Source organism: Lytechinus variegatus, chromosome 5 (assembly GCF_018143015.1).
Source record: "Lytechinus variegatus isolate NC3 chromosome 5, Lvar_3.0, whole genome shotgun sequence".
NCBI classification, from domain to species: domain Eukaryota; kingdom Metazoa; phylum Echinodermata; class Echinoidea; order Temnopleuroida; family Toxopneustidae; genus Lytechinus; species Lytechinus variegatus.
This window is the reverse complement of record NC_054744.1, coordinates 43204358-43226382: the sequence shown is the minus strand read 5'-3', so window position 1 is coordinate 43226382 and position 22025 is coordinate 43204358. Positions and strand designations below refer to the sequence as shown.

At 36.7% G+C, this 22025-nt stretch overlaps 1 protein-coding gene across 1 annotated transcript in view; it reads right to left on the bottom strand.

The window, feature by feature from the left end:
• Positions 1–22025, bottom strand: part of LOC121415468 (mucin-5AC-like) — a 92838-nt gene that overhangs the window by 33251 nt on the left and 37562 nt on the right. The window contains exons 3-5 of the mRNA XM_041608670.1: positions 18383–18558; positions 14850–14981; positions 11572–13420 (exon numbers count right to left, since the gene is read on the bottom strand). Coding sequence (XP_041464604.1) covers positions 11572–13420; positions 14850–14981; positions 18383–18558 — 2157 coding nt within the window. The remainder of the gene's footprint in view (positions 1–11571; positions 13421–14849; positions 14982–18382; positions 18559–22025) is intronic.

The window sequence follows — 22025 nt, the reverse complement described above, 5'->3', positions numbered from 1 at the left end:
CTGGGAAGGGTGAAAATGAATAAAGCTCACAATGCTGTATTTAGTAGCTTATAAGCTTTCGATTGGTATATAATTTGTCAATTTCATTTTTGGATCCAGTCTGGGTCTTTAAACTGTTCATTACACAAACCTTCAACGCACTGTCCCAAAGCGCATCTGATGTACCATTCCAAATATTATTGGATCCTGACAGTTGCTTGGTATCTGAACTCAAAATTATCACCTGGTATTTGCCTGAGGTATTCACCATGACTATGATCTTGAGTTCTGCTAAATCACTCCACTTCTATCGACCTAACCCGATTGAGACATCAAAATGATTGGTTTTGATAGCAGGAAATGTCCTGCAGATTAATAAATCCAACAATTTGCAAATCACTGGTCTACACTTGAATCAAATAGCCCAATTCAAGACACTTGGCGTCAGGGGTATAAGGAGGTGTAAACTAGGCCAAACTTGCTGGCAAGAGGGGTCTCTCCTTCCCTTCCTCTAATTATAAAAATAAATAAGACATGGCCTCGTTAATTTTCAAATAATTGCATTTTCAACATTTTTTTTGGTCTTTTGTTGAAGCCATGACCTCAATAACTGTTACAAATGCTTGTCGATAGTTTGGTCAGCATTACTCTGTTACATACTGACTTTGGATATTTGTAAAATTATAATGGTATGTTATCATTAGAATGATTATAAACTTTCCACTTTGACCTCTTTTTTTTAATCTCTGAAAATAATCATTTAATGAAATTATCAACAAAATACAAACTACACATCCATTCTAACTGTACACATATTTCTCTCTAGTATTTGCCAGGGTAAAATAAAAAAAAAGAGAAAGAAAGTAGGTGAGAGGATAGAGAAGGGTAAGCCACTGAAAGGCTGGCAAAGTCATGATTCTTTAACACAAATTTTCTTTTTTATTATAAAATCAATCATCTTTCACCCCCCCCCCCCCAAGAAAAATGTCATCTCACTCTTGAACTTGACATGAAATAAGATCATTGCTTTCGGATTAGAGCTGAAAGTTGACCTCATTATCAAGGTTTGACCTTTTCAGAATGTTGCCTACATCACTGTCAACATTGATTAGAAGGTTGAAGAAGATGAAATTAATCCAATAATGTATCATTTCCACGGCAACAGGATGGGAAGTCAATAAACATCCCACTACCTATGTTTATTGAACCACCTCCGGTAATCTGATGGTTTTCCTGCTAAATTCATTTTCCAGTTTTCATGTCATGCTTGACGAACCAACGGCCCATCCCCCTCCCAAATGGATACAAGGAGTAATGGGGAAAACTTCAAAAAAATAATTCTTTAAATTAACCAGGCAAATGGATTATTTGTAAATTAATTGGGAGACTTATTTTAGATGTGATGGAATATTTGTTCTCCTTAAATAGAAGAATTAGGGTAGTTTAAGAATACTACCATCCCCTCCTTTTCCATTTTAATGAATGAAAAGTAAATTCTCATTTAAGTATTTTGCACTTCATCTACAAGACCACAATTTTCTATAGAATCAAACAAATCATTGATTTCAACAATTGAAAACAGAGCCCAAGAATAGCTTAAAGTAATGTTCATAAAAGAGTTCAGAAGTTCAAAATTGCAAGCCAATTCCCTACTGGTCTTTAGCTATGGAGGTATCTTTGAAAACTCTTTACTTTCTTTGAAACAATAACTAGATGTATTTTCTTTTTGAAAACAGATGTTTTAGCCCTATTTCCCCATCTAATAACAATGTAATCTTGAGTTTCTATTCTGAGCGCAAGGGACTTTCCTTACATTTATCTCATATGAGGGGCATTTACACACAATTTTTTTTTCTTCACAAAGCAGTGTCAGAATTTTCAGCAAATACTTAAATAAAAACGCACAAACAAAACACACCTTGACCATAGTTTTTTTTCTCTAAAATCATGGCAAAACACCACAAAGACCAGCACTGCCACACAATTCAGGAGACCCTACTTAAATTCTGGTTTTAGCTCATGACAGGATTTCAGCTTTCCCTTCGCTTGCCATGATATGCCTAATGCTTCTCATAGAAAATTTGAAAATTGTGTAAATTGCTAAAAAGATAGACAAAGACATAGACAACCAAGATATACACATAGCTGTAGCTATACATAGATTTGGGGGAAAAATCATAAGATACTTATAACTGAAGATGTGTATTCTATTTTCAGAAGTTAAAATGCCACTTCAAGAACTTGATCTTGCTACAATGGGACTTATTTTTCTTCAGTCAGAATGGGTCCCCATAGCATCTATTACACATGGAGGACAAATTGAAGTGGATAGAATCTAGATGATAGGAAGGATGGAATGACAGCTCTGGGGAATAGGAAGTCAAGAAAGTCAAGAATCAAGGATAAAACAATTTAGCAACTTGATAGTTGTGTCTGAGACGATAGTAAAGAGAAACAAAATGTTGAAGGAGGGATACCATGATTAGGAATTAATGAAATAGCAGAAGATAGGAGATGGGAGGGGATGGACTGAAGATGGAATGAAAATATGGTGGCTACGCTCTGACATTGAACGGAAAAACAGTATGCAAGGAAACAGGGAGATGGGGAGAAAGAGAAAGAGGAAAAATAGACAGATAGGTGAGGTGAGTAAGACAACAAAAATGAAGAGACAAAAACCGAGAAAGACAGAAAGGTAAAGAACAAGGCGAAAGCGATTTTGTGTCTCGCCCACTTATGAAAATAACCAGAAATATCGTGATTTGCGAGGGCACGCAAGAGAATTGTATTGAAACTTTATTGTGAAATGACTGGGATGGAATAACACTTGTCATAAGAGTCTTGCATGTAAACTTTAACGTTGACCTGAAAATGACCTCTGACCTTATCATGTGACCTCTGACTGCAGCATAACATGTAGGGACCCCAAGTCCTTCCACCATCCAAGTTTGGTTGAAAAGCGACTTACGGTTTCGGAGTTAGGTGCAGAGCCGCAGAGCTCCCCCGGCGGAGGCCGCGCTAGCTGCATCATGCACGCATGACCGTTCCATAGGGATGCATACGCACTCACACGCTGGCGATCCGTTCCAAGGACCCCCGTTTTCACAAACATTTGTCGTTCCGAAGCCCGTTCCGAGGACCCTCCTTTTTACAATAAGCCCGCTCCAAGGCCCCCGTTTTTTGTCTCGCCCGCGGCACACCCCCACCACATTTTTGGTTGAGTGCCCACCCCCCCCCCCCCCCCGGGGACTGGCCAACAGACAAGTTTAAGTAGAAAGCACTTGGCCTTGTAGACAGAAGAAAATACAAAGCAAAGACAAATGAATTGTAACAAATATGGTAAGAAAAGCAAATTATTCAGTCCATTAGCATAGTATATTCAAATTGTATAGAGAGTAAATTGCCTTTGGAAATTGCGGGTTAAAAGGGGGTTAATGAGTAAAGAAATATCCAAATTAACATTCATGAGCATGAGCAGAAAAAAACCCAGTGATACAGAATGCAATTAAGATAAAATAGAAAGAAACATGTGAAAACATAAGAGGGGGGAGAGAGAAGGGTAGTAGTATACAGGTAGGATGGGACATTATTGGGCCAACTATCAATAGGACACAGTCGAAGAATAACTCATATCAGATAGAAACTAGCCATCAATCAATAGAATAAATTTGTTTTGTTTGGAAATATAACTGCTAGTATTACAAGGATCATTTTACTTGAAGCTGCCATCAATGTGGCCTGTCAGTCTGCATCACTTGTTCACACTATCCTCAAGTGTATCATCAATAGAATATTATCACAAACTATTTCTCTATCGCTTGAAATAAAGACAATCGTTGTGAGCCCTCAGACTTTCTCCTCTCAAGTCTAAGCACCATACCCAAAGTAATCTACTAAGACAACCCTTAGTTCAAATACCACATATTTGATAATCCCCCAAACAATTAACCATTTCCGATGTCTTATTCATTTCTTTCGGAAATAACTTCCAGATCCCAAGAGAGCAGTAGGAATGGAAAGCTAAAACGACCATTATATTTGGTGTTTCAAGGGAATTACTAATGCATTTGTATTACTCTCTGTTTTAATAAATATCAAAACCATGCTACTGTATAAGAAAAAGATGGTGTTCTTCAGTGAACCTTATAACCTAGTTGAATTGAGACCCTGCAAGAAAATGTCTTTAGAAAGAAAGTGTGGTATGATTGCAGAATGGGGTACTACATTCTAAAGGAGGTATGTCAGGAAATCATGATTTTGGACCAAACTAGCAGAGAGAATGTGTCTATAGTGTAGTATAGTAGTATAATATTTATTTTCTGTATAAAAAAAAACACACCAAAAAATGCAAAACGGATGGATAGCCCATATTCAGTTTTGTTGAAATGACTATACTATTCTTCCATGGGGTTCATATTCAATACAGAGAAAAAGTAAAAAATGAACCCATATGAAAGAAACATAACATATACAGCAAATCAAACAAAATAACAAAAGTGATATAATATATGTTACTGATAAGAAAAATTCATAACATGAAATAGCTTGGCAAGAATTTACAATAAATATTTAATAAAATGAACAAATTGAATGAATTAGGCTGCTATCATGTTATTGAAAAGGTTTTCACAACTGTAAAGAGTGAAGCTTTTGCAGACTGCTGACTACTCTTTTGGTGGAGCCCCATCATTGAAATGAAGCATGATTCAATGAATTTTGTTAGATGTCATGTTACAATTTTAGTAACATCTTGTTCTGTTTTTCTGTATTTTTTAATCCAAGAATGCATAAAAAATAATCTCAAAATAAAAACCAACAGTGAAAATAAAATAAAACAGTTTGGGAAGCCTCATTTATTTGTGGTGTTTGTTCTCCTTATAATACCTTTTTTCAGGAGTTAAAAGTGATTAGGATCAATATTTTCAATTTTTCAATATGGCTGAACAATATCACTAATATCAAAGCTAAATCTAGACCAAAGAAAAATGGAGCCAATTTATTAGTAATGAAGTCTTAGACGTAATCTCAAATCATTTAGCAGATGGATTACACTAACAGGGGCGTTCTTTACAAATAGTGTGTTATAACGCTTGCAAATGAAAACATATCACAGAGCAGCAGAGCCTTCTTGTTTGTCATTCTATTTTTCTCCAATTGAGTTAAAATGCAGACAAAGAACACAAATAAATCTTTAATTCCTAAAACCTTCAGAAAAAGCCATCAAGACATAGATGGCAGAAAGCCAGCTAAGAAGTTGATAAATGTGTCTTGAGAAAAAAATACAATCAGATAAGATTAAGCTTTCATAAAGCTGGAAGAAATAAAATAGAGCAAGTTGAATTGCTTGTCATATTTTCTTATCAGATATTGGGGACGGAAAAATAACATTATATATTATTTAAAAAAAGCATGCACGATTGTGAAACTATAAATATTCTGCGCTCATTGTAAAACCTTGGCTTTCGAGCAGAATTTATCTCTGTCATACATTTCTAAACTACAGAGAACGTGTCCTCTGTATTAAAGACTAGAAAATGAATTATATTTCATGATCTTTTCAGCATTCTTTGGAAAGATATCAAAGCAGTTCAAGATCACAAAACGTTACACCTTGCACCCGGATAATCTCCACACCACAGTTCAAGTTGAAACTCTGAAGAATTAGACAGCTATACGGAAATGTAAATCAGTAACATCTTTGAATTGGCAATCCAACCTTCTTCAAATATCCGAAGACGATACAAATACTTTATTACCAGCCAGACTCTTAGCAGGAATCCATCATTCATTGGCCAATTACTAGTTGGAAGTTGTCAAATTTTTCAGCAAATAACTTGAGGTAATTCTCCATATGAACCATCCGTTGCATGAGATTATTGACCGCCAGGAATAATCGCCAATAGCTATCCAATACTTTCCTTCAGGCTAATATGAATCTAATGAGGCCATATTTTATTATTTTACATTCATAAGATTCCGACTAAACGGCAAATGGCTATTACATAGGTCAAGAAGAGAGAATATATGAGTGTCTGTGACCTACATCAAAACTGTATCAAAGATGTAAACCTCAAACATCCTTACTCATAAGCTAAGAATTGAAAGAGCTTGGACTACAGAATGCTTAGATTCAAACCTTTTTGGATCTATTAAAGGAGATGAGATATTTAAGCTTTTGTCCAAATCAAAACCAAGTTAATGGCGCAGTCACATTTCCTCTACAGCAGCTGTACGGCGAGTCGAAAACAGTCGCTTTAACAATTTTTGTACCAGCTACTGTATAACTAGGTGGTTTATATAAAAATGAATAAAGCAACTGTTTTTGACTCGCCGTACGGCCATCGTAGGAGAAATGTGAGTGCAGCATTAAGTACATTCAGATAAATTTTTACTAAAACAAATTTTGAATAATATTCATAAGCAAAGGGATTGATAGACTCTTCATTAGAGGAAAGAAATTGACTGTGAATACGTCTTAATTCCACAACTCCCTCTCTCTATCTCTCTCTTCAGTCTGAGCAAAAACTATTCATGATGAAGGAATTGTGGAAATAGCCCTTACAACAGACATCCCTCTAAACCTGATCCATCTATGAATGAAAATGTTCCAATTATTTTCTTGATGTATACATCACTTTCCCTTTGGAATATCACCAATAACAGGGCGGGCTGCCATTTTGAACAGTCACTCATTTTTCATAATCATTATCTGCCAGAAAAATTGCCTTTGTGATCTTGATCCTTGGGTGTGCCACCCACCGCTAACATACCTTGATAGATGAGATTGATGATATGGGTAACCCAATGCTCAGGTTAAAGTTTGAAATAATCTCATTCTAAACATTCTCCGACAGAAACTTTGTGATAGATAGAAAATTTTGTATCTAATGCTTATTTTCATCAAAGTCAACAGATAGAGATCACTTAATCAGATAAAAGAGATAATCTGACAGGCTCTAATAACCAGAAAAATATCTTTATTGACAGCCAGAGACAGTATTGTACTTAGTGACTTTTGTCAAAATAGTATTACAAAACTGATAAATTAACCTTAAAATTTCTTCCCAGGGAGAACAAATTACATGTATAACCTTCTCACCATTCATTGTGTTCGGGGAGATTTTTTTCACCTCTCTATTTTTTAAAGAACCTGAGATCTATGATTGTGAAAAGTCACATTACTTTGGTCTTAACAGTAATGCAATATGCAGAATTTCAGGGTTACCTTCACTGTACCAAAGAAAAAGCTAGTTTCAATTCATAAGCACATTTTTTTTAAATCAATTTGATCTGAAAAATAATTTCAGTATGAAATATACACAAGTCCCCTCCTCCGTATTGCTTTATCATGCTTTACCCCCAAAGTGGGAACAAATTGTTGGTCAATGACAAATGAGAAATCACAATTATTATGAATAGAAGAAGACATATTTAAAAAAAAAATGCTCAAATTAGTCAAAATTTTGTAAGATGATATAAATACAAATCCTTGTAAAACTTCCTTCTGCCATGTACCCTATAGAAAGTGTGACTGTGTTGTTTCCAATAAGAAATATATTAAATGTAAGAAGTTTGGAAATCTTTAAAACCAAATAAAAAAAATACTAGTCATTAACAGGGTTGAAGGAAATAATATTGTGGACCAAAATTGTCTGAAACTCTGAAAACTTCATGAGAATAACTCAGTCATTCCTTTAAACTGTAACATGCCTGAAAGCCATGATGAGTGATGTATCAATTCTCTCGGAATCTTGAATATAATTATGACTGGCATGCAAAATGGGCCTCAACTGAGATAGAAGGGTATCGGGGATGAAAACACTGATATAAGGTCACGTTTTTTATCTGACATTTATCATTTATCATTTTCTGCCCCAGATTTCATGAATCTGTGAATCAATCACGTTGGGTCATAAATTAAAGGGGAATGAGTGAGCGTGGTGAGTGTGAAATATTTAAAAACAGCATGACTTTGAATTTATCACGATTTTCTTCACATAATTCAATCAATTATCTACATGTAGATGCACATACGGAAAGATAATACTTTTATGCAAAACAATGAGAGCTCTAATTAAAATTTATGGGGCAGGAAGTTTTGGACTTTGTTCAATTAATTTGATGAATGAATCTCGAAAGGGGGGATGTTTAATAAGTCTATAGCAAAGATGCGTGATTGTATCCAGTATTGTGTGGATACCAGCATCTTGATTAAACCATTGAAGGTAGAAAACGATTGTCTGTTCAATGTTTGCATAGAATTCACATTTTCTTATTAATTTCCATTCCCAAATTAGAAGTAGAAATCAGTAGACGTGACCTTTCATATCATACTGAGAATAAAAACAATAGTGGGAGTGACAGGTTTGAATTTCTTGATCTTATCAGATGTTTGATTTGCCCTGAAACAATCATAACAGTAAAAGTTCCCACCATTTGACAAATATTTACATTTGGGGCTACTGAGAAAATATATATATTGCTTTGAATGTTCATTGTCACCAAAAACTGATCCCAATTACAATGTATACCACTGCTGAATTGGAATGAAAAAATAATATCATAAATCTAAGGCAAACAGGGGATGAGAAGATTAAGAAAGGAAAATAGAAAATATAAGTTTTGAAAAAAATAAATTGGCTGACTAGAATTGAGGAAGTGAGAAAATACAAAGCTGAATGTGCAAAGATAAACAACCAGTTATCAGACTAAAAGGAGAAGAAACAAGAAGAAATGTCATACAACAGCAAGCTGCAGCTATTTGAACACCCAATTTCACATCCAGTTTTACACTACTTCTGTCAAACTCAATGCCAATAGGCTGACCACAAAACGCCCCAAACTAATAGCGAACAAACAAATTAAATTCCAATTATGACCTGAATAGAAAAGTCAAAACTAATATGATTGCTGAATTAATTAAATATTGCCTTTTCTATGTCACTTTGTGAAAGGAATGTAAGACCTTGCCTATGGGCATGAGCCTGTGTTTAATCAATGGTCTAAACCCCATTCAATCCATACAACCATTATAAATGTGCAGAAAATAGAACTGATTGTATGGTTATAATCCATATAGAGAAAACATAACATTGTCATTTTACAAACTGGCCACAAGGTCATCAGATTAATTGCTATTGGGTCATGGAATCTTACTGTGGGAAATGTACATTTGCAAAATTAAGGGTATACTGTCATAAAGAAAATTATTTCCTTGACAACCTTTTATTAGCTACTGCTTTTAATTCACATCCTGGTGCAAGAAATAGGCCAGCAAGTATGATTAGCAAGGAGAAAGTGTTCCTTGGAAGATACATGTAGGGCCGACATGTACAAACTCTGACAATATCTCTCTTTGACTAGTTTTTACTACCTCGTCTTGCCAGTGTGACATTATAAATGAAATCTCCTTAGTCTCACTCAATTATTTTTTAAACTTGTAAAACCTCTTGTGTGAAAGAGGGTATAGTTTGTTATTACAGTCACATGAAGTATATAATAATTGTAGTTTTCATGTTGGTGGGCTCCAGTCAATACGGAATATGATTATAATCTAGCCGCTGGCTTTCAGATTTCACACATGTTTCTTTGAAGAAAGAATAATAAATGCAACCAACAGATGGGATGAATTCAGAAATATATTACCAACCAGTACTGAAAACAATCCTTATTCTTACATAGGCAGAAGAAAATATCTTTAACAAAATTGTTTGATAAAAGGAACATGATTTTGTTTAAGATACAAGTTTGAAAACAAGACTGGATTGTATTTATCAACTGAGAATAATCCTTAAAATAAAAACAATTTGAAAATATTAAAGATATCTAAATTGTTAGAAAATCTGAATTATTCATTAAATTGTATTAATTATTATCCACTGATATAACAAGAAGATTGACAATAGGAACAACAGAAACAAAAAGCAGTAGGGGAATATTAAGATGTAAAGCATGAGATTGTAATTTTCACAATGCAAGTTAAACGCTAGTCAAAATAACTCATGCAACCCATCAGGCAACACAACTGGGATCCTGACCAACTTCATGGACAAGAAGGATCTGATGGGGGAGGGGAGGGGGTGCAAAGGGGCACCAGATGTCTTATTTTCTTCAGCTTGTCAAATTTTCCTGGGAGAGAAAATTTACCAAATTGGATAGATTACTTCAACCTTATTTTAACTTGTGATATTGAACTTCTATTCCCATCTCTCATTTAGTTTATTCATACTAGTTTCACAATGATATTGTATCTTTTTCATGCATGTACAAGAGGAATGCAGTATACAAGCTCAGTTCTTAGCAGTCCCCTCTATTTTCATTTTTTTAATATACAATCTATTTAGGGCCTACTATTTACCTATTTTGTACAGTTCAAAATTGTTTACATTGGATGCATTTTATTTTTGTTGGAAATGCAAAGATAAATAAATCAAACTTAATTTGGATATCCTGGGTCTGCCCTTGCTCTGAAATGATTACGATTCTCTTCTTGGTCAAATTGGTTGACATTTGCAGGGACATATAAGCCAATATCAAGAAATACCCTGTAGCACATAATCAGTGAGCATGTCAGATGGAATTTATAAACAAATAATATCTATTTCATATAGGCCTATATCATATTGTAATCAACAAGTCTTCTAAAAATACACCTTATCATTGAAAAGCTTAATATTGCAACCCTAAGATAATAATGTCCCACAAGAGACAAACTTCAATTGACAACTTCCTACATTTTCTGGTTCAATTCATCAACTTTGGTTGACTTTGAAGAGGAAATATTAAACATTCATATCGTGTAATAGTTTTACGTAAAATTGTTTATTTTCATTTAATCTCATTTGATTGGCAACTATCTTCATAAGCAAATACAAAATGAAATAATCCATCATGCTCCTAAAAATGCATAAATAACCTGAAAAGGGATAATGAAGAAGATTAAGACCTTAATCAATCAACGTCACAAATATAAGTCACAAAAATACAACAATAATTGTTTCATCCCCCTCAGGATGTTTGTTGATGGCCTTTGAAAACAAATATTCTTGACAAATTTTGACCAAAATAATCCACCTTTGAAAGGAACATTCTGTCAACAAGGTGATTTTGCAATATTTATTTCCTGTTTAAACTGACCTGTAGAATGTCTTTTGCCTCTTCTGTCAGAATATGTATGGTGGCGGTGCGGAAATAACAGGTTTATCTCCTGCAAAATCAACAAGTGTCTAAGATGATTGCTATAGAATTTCAAAATTGTCATATCAGTTTGGCTGGAATTCATATAAGTACTTGATCCTTTTCAGAACACCTATTTTCATAATCTGATTAAACTCAAAGTGTGTGCAATCAGAAGTCTTGCCAAAAGTATTTCAGACTTCATGCAGAAAAGGTAAGTGCCACAGGACTGTGGGAAATTCAGAGTTAGTTTTTTAAATGATTATTGAACTCTGAAACCTACAGTGGATTTTCACCAAGTATAACACGATAGTAAGACAAGCATATGTTACACTTGATAGTAAACTATTCTGATATTAAGGTTAATGCTTCTGCTAAAAACTTAAGTTATTGAAATTAAGAACTGATGGGGCTTACCTCCTGCACATGACACAGAGCACTCGGTAACCCCTGTCTCCATCCATATGTAAAGAGCTTCTGGATTCACCGCAGGATCAGGTTCACCAGGGAGCCTATCAAAAGTGGCTTCATTGCCTTGCCCCTCCTCTGGGATGCTTGAGCTGTAGTCTTCACTGGTGTAAGCATCAAGTTCCTCACCCCCGATTGGGACAACTGGTCTAGGAATTCCACTGTTTAATGGGCTGTAGTTGGTCTCCGGATTCTCCTGCCCAAAGATAGGTCCAGATGGTGGTTGCTGACCAGGGTTGGGGTAGATGCCAATCTGTCCGCTAGTTTGGGGAAGGTTAGAGGACGTCTGTGGAGGCATGTCTGGGATCGCATCTGGGTTTGGTCGGAAAGGATAACGGTCAGGTCTTGTCTGGGGTGGTACCCCCTGGCCCCGACTTGGAAACCCTTGTCCAATATTTGGCCGCCCTTGTCCAAATGTAGGTTGGTCCTGCCCCACACCAGGACGCCTATATCCTCCTGTTTGGGAAGGTGTACCCTGCCCATTCACTGGAATTCCCTGTCCTGTAGGGTTTGATGGTTGTCCACCTGATGGTACTCCCTGACTGTTGTAAGGAGGAAAACCCTGATTAGTAGGTGGTCTGTAATTTGGATTGTATACTATATCACCACTTGGCTCATCTCCTCCATACATGGGTCTCGGGCGACCTGGATTAGGACCAATGCTCGGGTTTCTGCTTCCTGTAGGATACCTGGACTGTGGATTGTAATTTGTTCCTGTAGTAAACCTACCACTGGTAACTCCCGATTGAGCAGTTGTTCCTAAATTTTGATGGGACTGTCCTCTAGGTCCACTGTTAACTGTTGTTCCTCTACCATCTGGAAGATTTGGATTATAGTTGAAAGGCCTGCTAATGCCTGAAGAACCTTGCGGATTTGGTGGATTATTACCTGTAGGCCTATTGAACGATGACTGAGAGGCTACTTGAGAATTACTTGAAACAGGAGGAATGGCATCACTCTCAGGTACTCTGGTTTCGGGAGGATTGTATCCGGTTGGGTAATACCCATAAAAAGGACGAGATTGTTCTGGTTCTCTTTGAGTTCCTGTACCTGTTGCTGATGTTTGTCTATCTGAGTTTGCAGGAGATGGCCCACGCCCTAGTTGCGGATTAGAAACATAAACTGGAGGCACAGCTCTTCCGGTTGCATCTCCTTGACCTTGTTTCCTGGGAGTTTCTCCTTGGCCCCTCTCTCTACCCCGCAAGATCTCAGTCTGTGTTGCTTGTACGTTGCCAGAACTTTCACTTGGGACATAAATAGTGCCACGTCCGTGGTCTGTGTTTGATCTACCTGGATTAGAAGGTCCACTGCTCCCCAGCCCAGTCTCTACAGAAGGTCCAGAAGGTCTCTGACCTTCTGGCACTGTAGGATTGCTTCTTGATACTGACCCTGACACTGTACTTACTCCTGACAATGGAGACCCTTCTGGTCTGTTATAGTACCTGCCCTCTGGACCTGCTTCTAGACCCTGATTCTCTCTGTGTGTTTGTTCTGACTCTGAGATGGTATACCTAACTCCTGGGTATCCTTCAGGTGCTTCCTTGTCACCCATGCCATTTCCTGGCAGTACACCACTTGATATGCTCATCTCCTTCTCTCCTACAGATTTAGGCTGCTCCTCTTTGATTGGTGCATTTGTGGTTGTCAGAGGTGGGGGTGGTGGTGGTGTTGTAGGAACAGTAGTTGTTGGTCTTACAGTACTACGTGTTGTAGTCCTTGCAGTTGTTGTTGGAGGTGTTGTAGTAGGTCTTGTGGTAGTCGATGGAGGTTGAGTAGCTTTGGGTTGTACCCTTGGGTTCTATTACAAGAAAAGAATTAGAGGGAATCATGATTATGGTCTTGAATTGACATTTTTGTTACCCTTCTATCAAAGAAAAAATGCTCTTAAACTGTCAAAATATCAACAAAGATGCAATCTTCTAAAAAATCACTTTTCAAGAACTGTAAATCAAACTGTCAGTTATGCATACAGAAATAAAAACCTCATAGTATTTTATCATCTGATTGTGTGAATGTATACATGACATTGGTAATGAGGCTTCTATACCTCAAATTTCTTAGAATTTTTTTTTTAGAAATCCAAGCTCCTTGAAGAAGCAAACATCTTATCAAAGGAAATCCAAATCTATAACTTGTATTACTAATCATTTGTCAACTTGCATTTGTATACTTGCAATAATAAGAAATGACAGTTAGTAGCTTTCAACGTCACCACTAATGGTAAAAAACAAAACAAAAGACAAACTCCTACAAAAGTTTCTGAATCTGGGATTTGTGAAACATCCTCCTTTTGTATCCTGAATTGTACATCACTTATGACTTAAGTGTGAGTAAAGCATTAACTCTTCAAAAGTACATGCATATGAAATCAATTTTTATGACAAGTAAATGGAAATGTGGTTTATTAAATGTCCCTTAAGTGTGTGAGGAACTAGTTGTTAATCCACATGGGATCCCATACCAGATGGTACAATGATAACCATTCCTATTCCATTAAAGGTGACAATCGATCAAGATTATAAGCAGTTTCTGTCTCCCAAAGTGTCAAATTAGTTTGATCATGCCTGGATGCTATACAAGGTCCTGTCATAAATATTTTGAAGCTAATTTTGATGGTCTACACAAAGTTGTTTTCTATTATGGAGAATGTGGGCGTGTGCTTTGAATATAAGAATAACTTTTGTTGGGAATTATAGTAGCAAAACACACAATGGGAGGATGACAAGATACTTAGAGATCTTGAAATAAACAAGTTTTGAAAGACACTTCCTGCAAGCTGGTTTAGACCTCTACTTCAATGTAGGAGTTCAGTACAACAGAAATTCAATATTATTTAGATTCTTAAAAATAAAATATATCAAGAAATGAGTGAAATAACTAAATTATATCAATGACTTATTCCCATAAAGCAAAGTAGCTTGATGCTTTATCATTCTACATCACAGCAAAGATAACACAACAGAAAACAACAATCAACTTTCAAATTTCAAAATTATAATAGAATATGACAAATTTCATGATCACACACAAAAAATAGGTAAATGAACAATCTTAGGTAAATGAACAATCAGGTATTGACTAATGTCAAAATTTCTTAACTGCATTTTCTCATTTCCATCACTACTTTGGCTTCATTCAAACTTTACCAAACCGGTGGCAGCGGTGGGATAAGTGTGTAATTTGACAATTCCTCTGATGATATGACAAGGAACAACTTCCTCACTAACCTGCTGTGATGTCTGCCTCCCACCTTCCTCCTCCTCCTGACGTCTTGGTGGGGGACGCTCTTCCTTCTCCTCTGGAGGATTTGGAATGACATACTCATAGGAGATTCCAGGATTTCTTTCCTGGTAAATGATCTGTAAGAGAAGAAGGTATGAAGAGTCAGTGCCTTCATCAGTCATAATACAATGCAGAACATTTAACCTGTCGACTACGAGATGCTGTAAGTCTTCAAAGACTTGGTATAGGTTGCAACCAGTTGCTGCATACAATGGATTAATCAACATCAATAGAATTATATGATGCATCATGACACCATCTATTAATATTTGTTTGAGGAACAATTACAAAAATCCCAAGGATAAAAATGCATTCTGCAAAATAATTATTAGACATATAGGGTAGGCCCACCACTAAATGAATATCATTGACATGTCTGAAGACTTTTCAAAAGGAATGATTAAAAATATTTGCCATAATTCACCTTCAAGAAACAGCAGTAGGGAATGAAAAAAAAGTTCTCAAATAGAGAATGATAAACTGATTAAAATGAATGAAACACATTGCATTTTGACATAATTGTTACATCTGTTCTATTGGAATATTGAATGAATGAATATGTGTTCACATACATCATTAAACTTCATTTTTTATTATTGAATGTGACACTCAATTGACCACATTCAGGTCAATGTCACATATCAACACATCACCATTCAATACAAAACTTAACACCAATGATTGATTGATTCAACAGCTCAACCAAGTAACACATGTCTTGCACAAAGAATAGGAAGTGACAAATACTTGAACAAAAAAATTTCGATATTTTACGCAGATTCCAAATGACAGATCAAGCAGTTCTATCCATTTTACTTCATAGCAACAACTCGCGTTGGGAGCTATGAGTAAGAAATAGCTTTGTTCAATGTCTCTGACATTCAATTGTTGCTCACTGACAGAGATGTTCAATCTGTGGTATCATGCCATGATCATTTAAAACAATGCTATTGCTATTTCTTGATACAGGTATGCATCTCATCAGTTGGATACTGTATTTAGAATCTCATTAAATGTCACTGAGAATCTGTGCATAAACAGGAACCAATACTCCTACGTGAGCCCAGAACCATGATGACAAGGTATGATTCCCCACGGTTTTTACTTCCAAATTTTATTTAAACCCATCAAGAATGTTTATATATAGAAAATAGATAAGATTATATCACTCCGTCTGCACTAGTAATTGCTATGTGTTAAGTGAGTATCTTGAAGTCTAATACCAGCTTGTGTAAGAGTTCAATATTTTTTTTAAATAATCATGACTTGGAAGTTAATGGTATAAAGGAGGAAAACAGAATGTCTTTCATCAAAGAGTGAGAAAAATGGAGTGTCATCTAAGGAGCAAGGATTGCAGATGATGATTATGATATATGATTTATATATGTAAATGTATGTATAAGAAACCAAGAAACAGAACAAATTCAAAGGTAATCAAAACAAACCATTGGATGTCACATGCAGATTCTGAAAAAACTGAAATAAGTTATAGCTAGAAACATGGTCATGGCTATGTGGAATAAAAACATCTTATTTTTTTCTATTACTTATATTTCATTGCTAAATTGGTAATCATTTTTTTCTTGTTCCCTCTTCATCTAACCGAGTTCAGGTTTATTATTGTACCAGTTTAATTAGATATAATATATGACTAAATGTGCGCTAAATAGAATTATTATAGTTTAATTTGAAACTGAGTCAGTAAATTCTTAAGTAGAGGCATTTTGAACTACCAAAATGTTATTAAAGTAACAAGATTTGAGCTTAGACCATGTAAGAAGAGACAAAGTGGGCTTTAGCAAAGTGGGAATGGACTAAGGCCGTGTTTATGCTTCCACTTTTCAGGCCAGAATCAGCGTTTCCAAACATGATTAGTCCAAAACATGGTTGCGTCCATGCTTACTTTCATTTAAACGCTGTTTCAAAACGCCGATCGTAAACTCACAACAAGTGGAATGCCTCTGGCCGTGTCACCTGCATCACGCAGTTCAATATAGCAGCAGTGCTGACTTTGAAAACTACTCTAACTCGCACAAGATGTTCAGTGATACATGGTTACTCTTATGTCCACTTTTTATGAACTAGACCAATAAACTTACAGAGATATGATGGTTATTCAACAAAAAAAAAAACATGGCCAAAGTTCATTGACCTTACATGACCTTTGACCTTGATCATGTGACGTGAAACTCGCACAAGATGTTCAGTGATACTTGATTACTCTTATGTCCAAGTTTCATGAATCAGATCCATAAACTTTCAAAGTTATGATGGTAATTCAACAGATACACCCAATTCGGCCAAAGTTCATTGACCTTTGACCTTGGTCATGTGACCTGAAATGTGCACAGGATGTTCAGTGATACTTGATTACTCTAATGTCCAAGTTTAACGAACTAGACCAATAAACTTTCAAAGTTATGATGGTAATTCAACAGATACCCCCAATTCGGCCAAAGTTCATTGACCCTAAATGACCTTTGACCTTGGTCATGTGACATAAAACTCATGCAGGATGTTCAGTGATACTTGATTAACCTTATGTCCAAGTTTCATGAACTAGGTCCATATATTTTCTAAGTTATGATGACATTTCAAAAACTTAACCTCAGGTTAAGATTTTGATGTTGATTCCTCCAACATGGTATAAGTTCATTGACCCTAAATGACCTTTGACCTTGGTCATGTGACATGAAACTCTAATAGGATGTTCAGTAATACTTGATTAACCTTATGGCCAAGTTTCATGAACTAGGTCCATATACTTTCTAAGTTATGATGACATTTCAAAAACTTAACCTCAGGTTAAGATTTTGATGTTGATTCCTCCAACATGGTCTAAGTTTATTGACCCTAAATGACCTTTGACCTTGGCCATGTGACATGAAACTCTAATAGGATGTTCAGTAATACTTGATTAACCTTATGGCCAAGTTTCATGAACTAGGTCTATATACTTTCTAAGTTATGATGTCATTTCAAAAACTTAACCTCAGGTTAAGATTTGATGTTGACGCCGCCGCCGCCGCCACCGCCGCCGCCGTCGGAAAAGCGGCGCCTATAGTCTCACTCTGCTATGCAGGTGAGACAAAAAGGTGCATTTGTAAACGTCGTTTGACCAGAATCAGGCATTCTGGGGGAGTATAAACACAACCACGATCGTAAACGTGTTTAAATGACGTCATTTGGTACATGCTTCCGGTGAGATGAAAATCCGCGGGCAAATACAGTCGTATTGCTCCATGTTATCTCCACGTAATAACAATAAAAAAAACTTTCGAAAAAAGGCGCGCCCAATTTGACCTCGCTTTACGATGCGAAGCCAGCTGGAGATCATGATTGGCTATGAAAAGTTGAGCATAAACAGCACTCCAGAACCATGTTTACGATCGGCGTTTTGAATCAACGTTTGAAATCGCTGATTCTGTCCTCGCAATGGAAGCATAAATACACCCTTAGTGGTAATAGATTCTCCTACCTTCACATCCAAAGCTACTGATGTTGGTCCCATGATGAGGATCTGTTCTCCTCTGCTACTCATACTCCTGGCTGACCTGGTGTACATCACATTGGTTCCACCAGCAGAGTAGTTTCCTGGATAGTCAATGCTCCAACCGCCATTGAACACAGGGTTTCCACCTGAGATCTGAAGACCTGAAAGAAACAGAGAAAGACGTCACAGATTTTATTAATCTTGTGTACATCACATTGGTTCAACCATCAGAGTATTTTCCAAGATAATCAATGCTCCAACCGCCATTGAACACAGGGTTTCCACCTGAGATCTAAAGACCTGGAAGAAACAGAGAAAGACATCACAGGTTTTATTAATCTTGTGTACATCACATTGGTTCAACCATCAGAGTATTTTCCAAGATAATCAATGCTCCAACCGCCATTGAACACAGGGTTTCCACCTGAGATCTAAAGACCTGGAAGAAACAGAAAAAGGTTCTATTAATCTTGTCTAATCACATTGGTTCAACCAGAGTATTTTCCAAGATAATCAATGCTCCAACCGCCATTGAACACAGGGTTTCCACCTGAGATCTAAAGACCTGACAGAGACCAAGAACGGTTCTAATAATCTTGTCTAATCACAATGGTTCCACCAAAAGAAGTTTCTTGGATAGTCAATGCTCCAACCGCCATTGAACACAGGCACCCGAGCTCTGGGGAGCATTTCACAAATCTTTGTCAGATTTTTTTACCTGACAAAGCCTGTTTTATCCAGTAGATTCCATAGAAACAGACACATTTTGCCTCTCTGCCATTTATACCAAGTAAAGCTGTCAGATCTGACAACTTTGTCAGATGACAAATGTTGATAAAACATCCACCAGGACAAATGGAGGAAACCTAGAAAGGCATGACAAGTTCTATCATCTGGGAAGCGTTTCACCACCATGTGTAGTCTGACAAATTGTCAGAACTGACAACTCTCCTTGATTTTGATTGGCTAAGAAGCTCAGATGTCTGTTATCATGGTAACTGTCAGACAGTACAAATTTTCTTGGATAAAGCATCCAACAAATCCTGTCATGAATCACTCCCAAATTGTTCATATGTAGGACAATGTGGTAGATATAGATGTTGGCTTCAAACTGGAAGGTTGTTAGAATCAAATAAAAAAAAAAAAAATGCAAACCCCTTTTCAAGGTGCCTTTTACCCTTTTTACACAGGATTTTCTTAGCCCCGGACTATCGCTAACCCCGTACTATTTTTTTTCCTTTTCACACATGCCAAATTGTTATTGCCAACCCCGGATAAGGAATGCTTGCTTTTCACACACGAAACTCGCTAACCCCGGACTAGTGGTAGCTCATGCTTTAAATACATTTGTCGATCATTCGTAGTACAGGTACTTCACTCGTACACTTTTTACACACGCTAAAATTTCCTTAACCCCGTACTATAGGTGGGGCTAAATTGCCATTTAGCCCCACCTATAGTACGGGGTTAAGGTTAGCCCACTTTCGTTTTACACTAGCGATCTTAACCCCGTACTATCGCTCTTAGCACCGCAATTGCTGGGATAACCCTGCTTTTTTGCAGGGCCAAATAATCCCGTACTAAAGGTGGGGCTAGCCCACTTTGCAAAAATGCTGTGTAAAAAGAAAGTGGGCTAAGCTTAACCCCGTACTATAGGTTGGGCTAAATGGCAATATAGGTTGGGCTAAATGGCAATTTAGCCCAACCTATAGTACGGGTTAAGGAAATTTTAGCGTGTGTAAAAAGGGTATTTGACAATGTACCTGTAGGGTGGGGGACAAAATAACTTTACAATCTCACTCACTAGGTGGTTTCAGACCGCCTCGAAGTTCATCAGTTCCAGGTATTCTCTGATCGGGAAATTTACCCCGATCAGAAAATACCAGGTATTTTGGTAATGTGAAAGCAATTTACGGGAAATTTTAGCCCAGCATGTCGTTGGGCGCGGGTTCCTCGGGTGGCTGCTGGGCTAGTGATTTTGAATCTCGCGCCTTGCCTGCTTATACAGACCATACTGCGCATGCTCGTAACTTCAGTAACTTATCCCGAAGGGTATGTTTTGGGGCAGTGTGAAATGCAAGAATAATAAATAGGTATTTTTCAGCCTAAAAAAGTTCTCGTAATTTAACGGGGATTCTTATGATCGAGGCGGTTTGAAACCACCTACTATAAATAAAGTGAACATTTGATTCATAAATGGAAAAGAGCGTGGCTTACATAACATGAACTTTCACATTCTTGTTTGAACCAAGGTTGTAACAAACATGACAACTGGTGAGAAAACATGATTAACTATTCCATGGGTTCAATGTTCTGGGACTTTCAAATCTGCTTTATTTCATTCTGATAAACAGGTGGAATCCTTGATATACAGATTGAAATGTTGTTAGGTGGGTGATTTATTAGCGGCTCCTTAAGAATGAAGTTGAATTCAGGTCATTGTGAATAAAGTTTTATAATAAAAGAGACATTCAGGAAGGACATATTAGGCTTACTTTCCTCTTGAAAATTTTTAATGATTAGATTGGGTTTTTTTCTATGTATGTGTTTGCATTTACATTAACAAATTTCAAATGAATGTCTTCATGGCATACTATATATTCCTCATTTGTATGTCATTTTACTTTAGACATGACATTGCAATGTCACACAAAAAAACAACTTCTTGAGTACCCCTTTATCACTCATACCCTTTTCATAAACCTATCCTCCAATTAGCCGCCTAAGAGTAATGCGGATAATTCAATAAAAATTGCGTTCATAAACTCCGAAAATAAGCCGCATTAAGGCGGATAATCGCCATGACAACAGGACACGCCCCCTCCGATGCGGTTGTGTTGGAAAAGGGTGACCTTGTGACCGCACCATGGCAATTATCCGCATTATTTGGAAATGCGTTCATAAACTCAAAATCTTGTCCCGATGCTGCTATTATGCGGATAATAGCAGCATCAGAGTAATGCGGATAACTCTTGTCCTCCTCCAATTTTACGACCAAATTATGCTGCTATTAGCCGCCTAATTCATTTTAATGGGGTTTATGAAAGGGGTGTCAGTATAACATTTCATATTTTTGAGAGAATTGACACATCTAATAGATTAATACCTCATTTCTAAAGATGTACGTATGCTTGATAGAGGGGTGGGGTACAGATAAATTTATTCAAACATACCCATTACCTTCAACTTTTGCAACCCTTTTAGACAAAAAAAGACCTCGTAAACAGCATTAAGTCTTATCAAGTACAGTGAAAAAACAAGCCCATCGTTTAAATTTGGTATATTTGTACCTTGACATTGAAAGACCTTAAGGAGTATCAAATCACTCTTCAGGGTTTGGGTCATTAACAGCGGAGGGCAGGTGTATCAGACCTGGGGTTTTAACCTTTGAGGCCAGCCAACATCGTTAGTCAAATTCGAAGGAAATGATCGATGGCTATGTTCTCACAGGAAAAGTTTGGTAATGTTTTAAAGAGAAATGCCAGTAGTTGCAGTAAAGACTGATTTCATGAGAAAGTCTGTAAAACAAGGCTTAATTGTCAGTTTATCATCGCGGATCTAGATCTGGTACAGTTACATAAACTGAACTTTGTGAAATCTTGAAATCTGCGCTGAAAAATGTTCACAC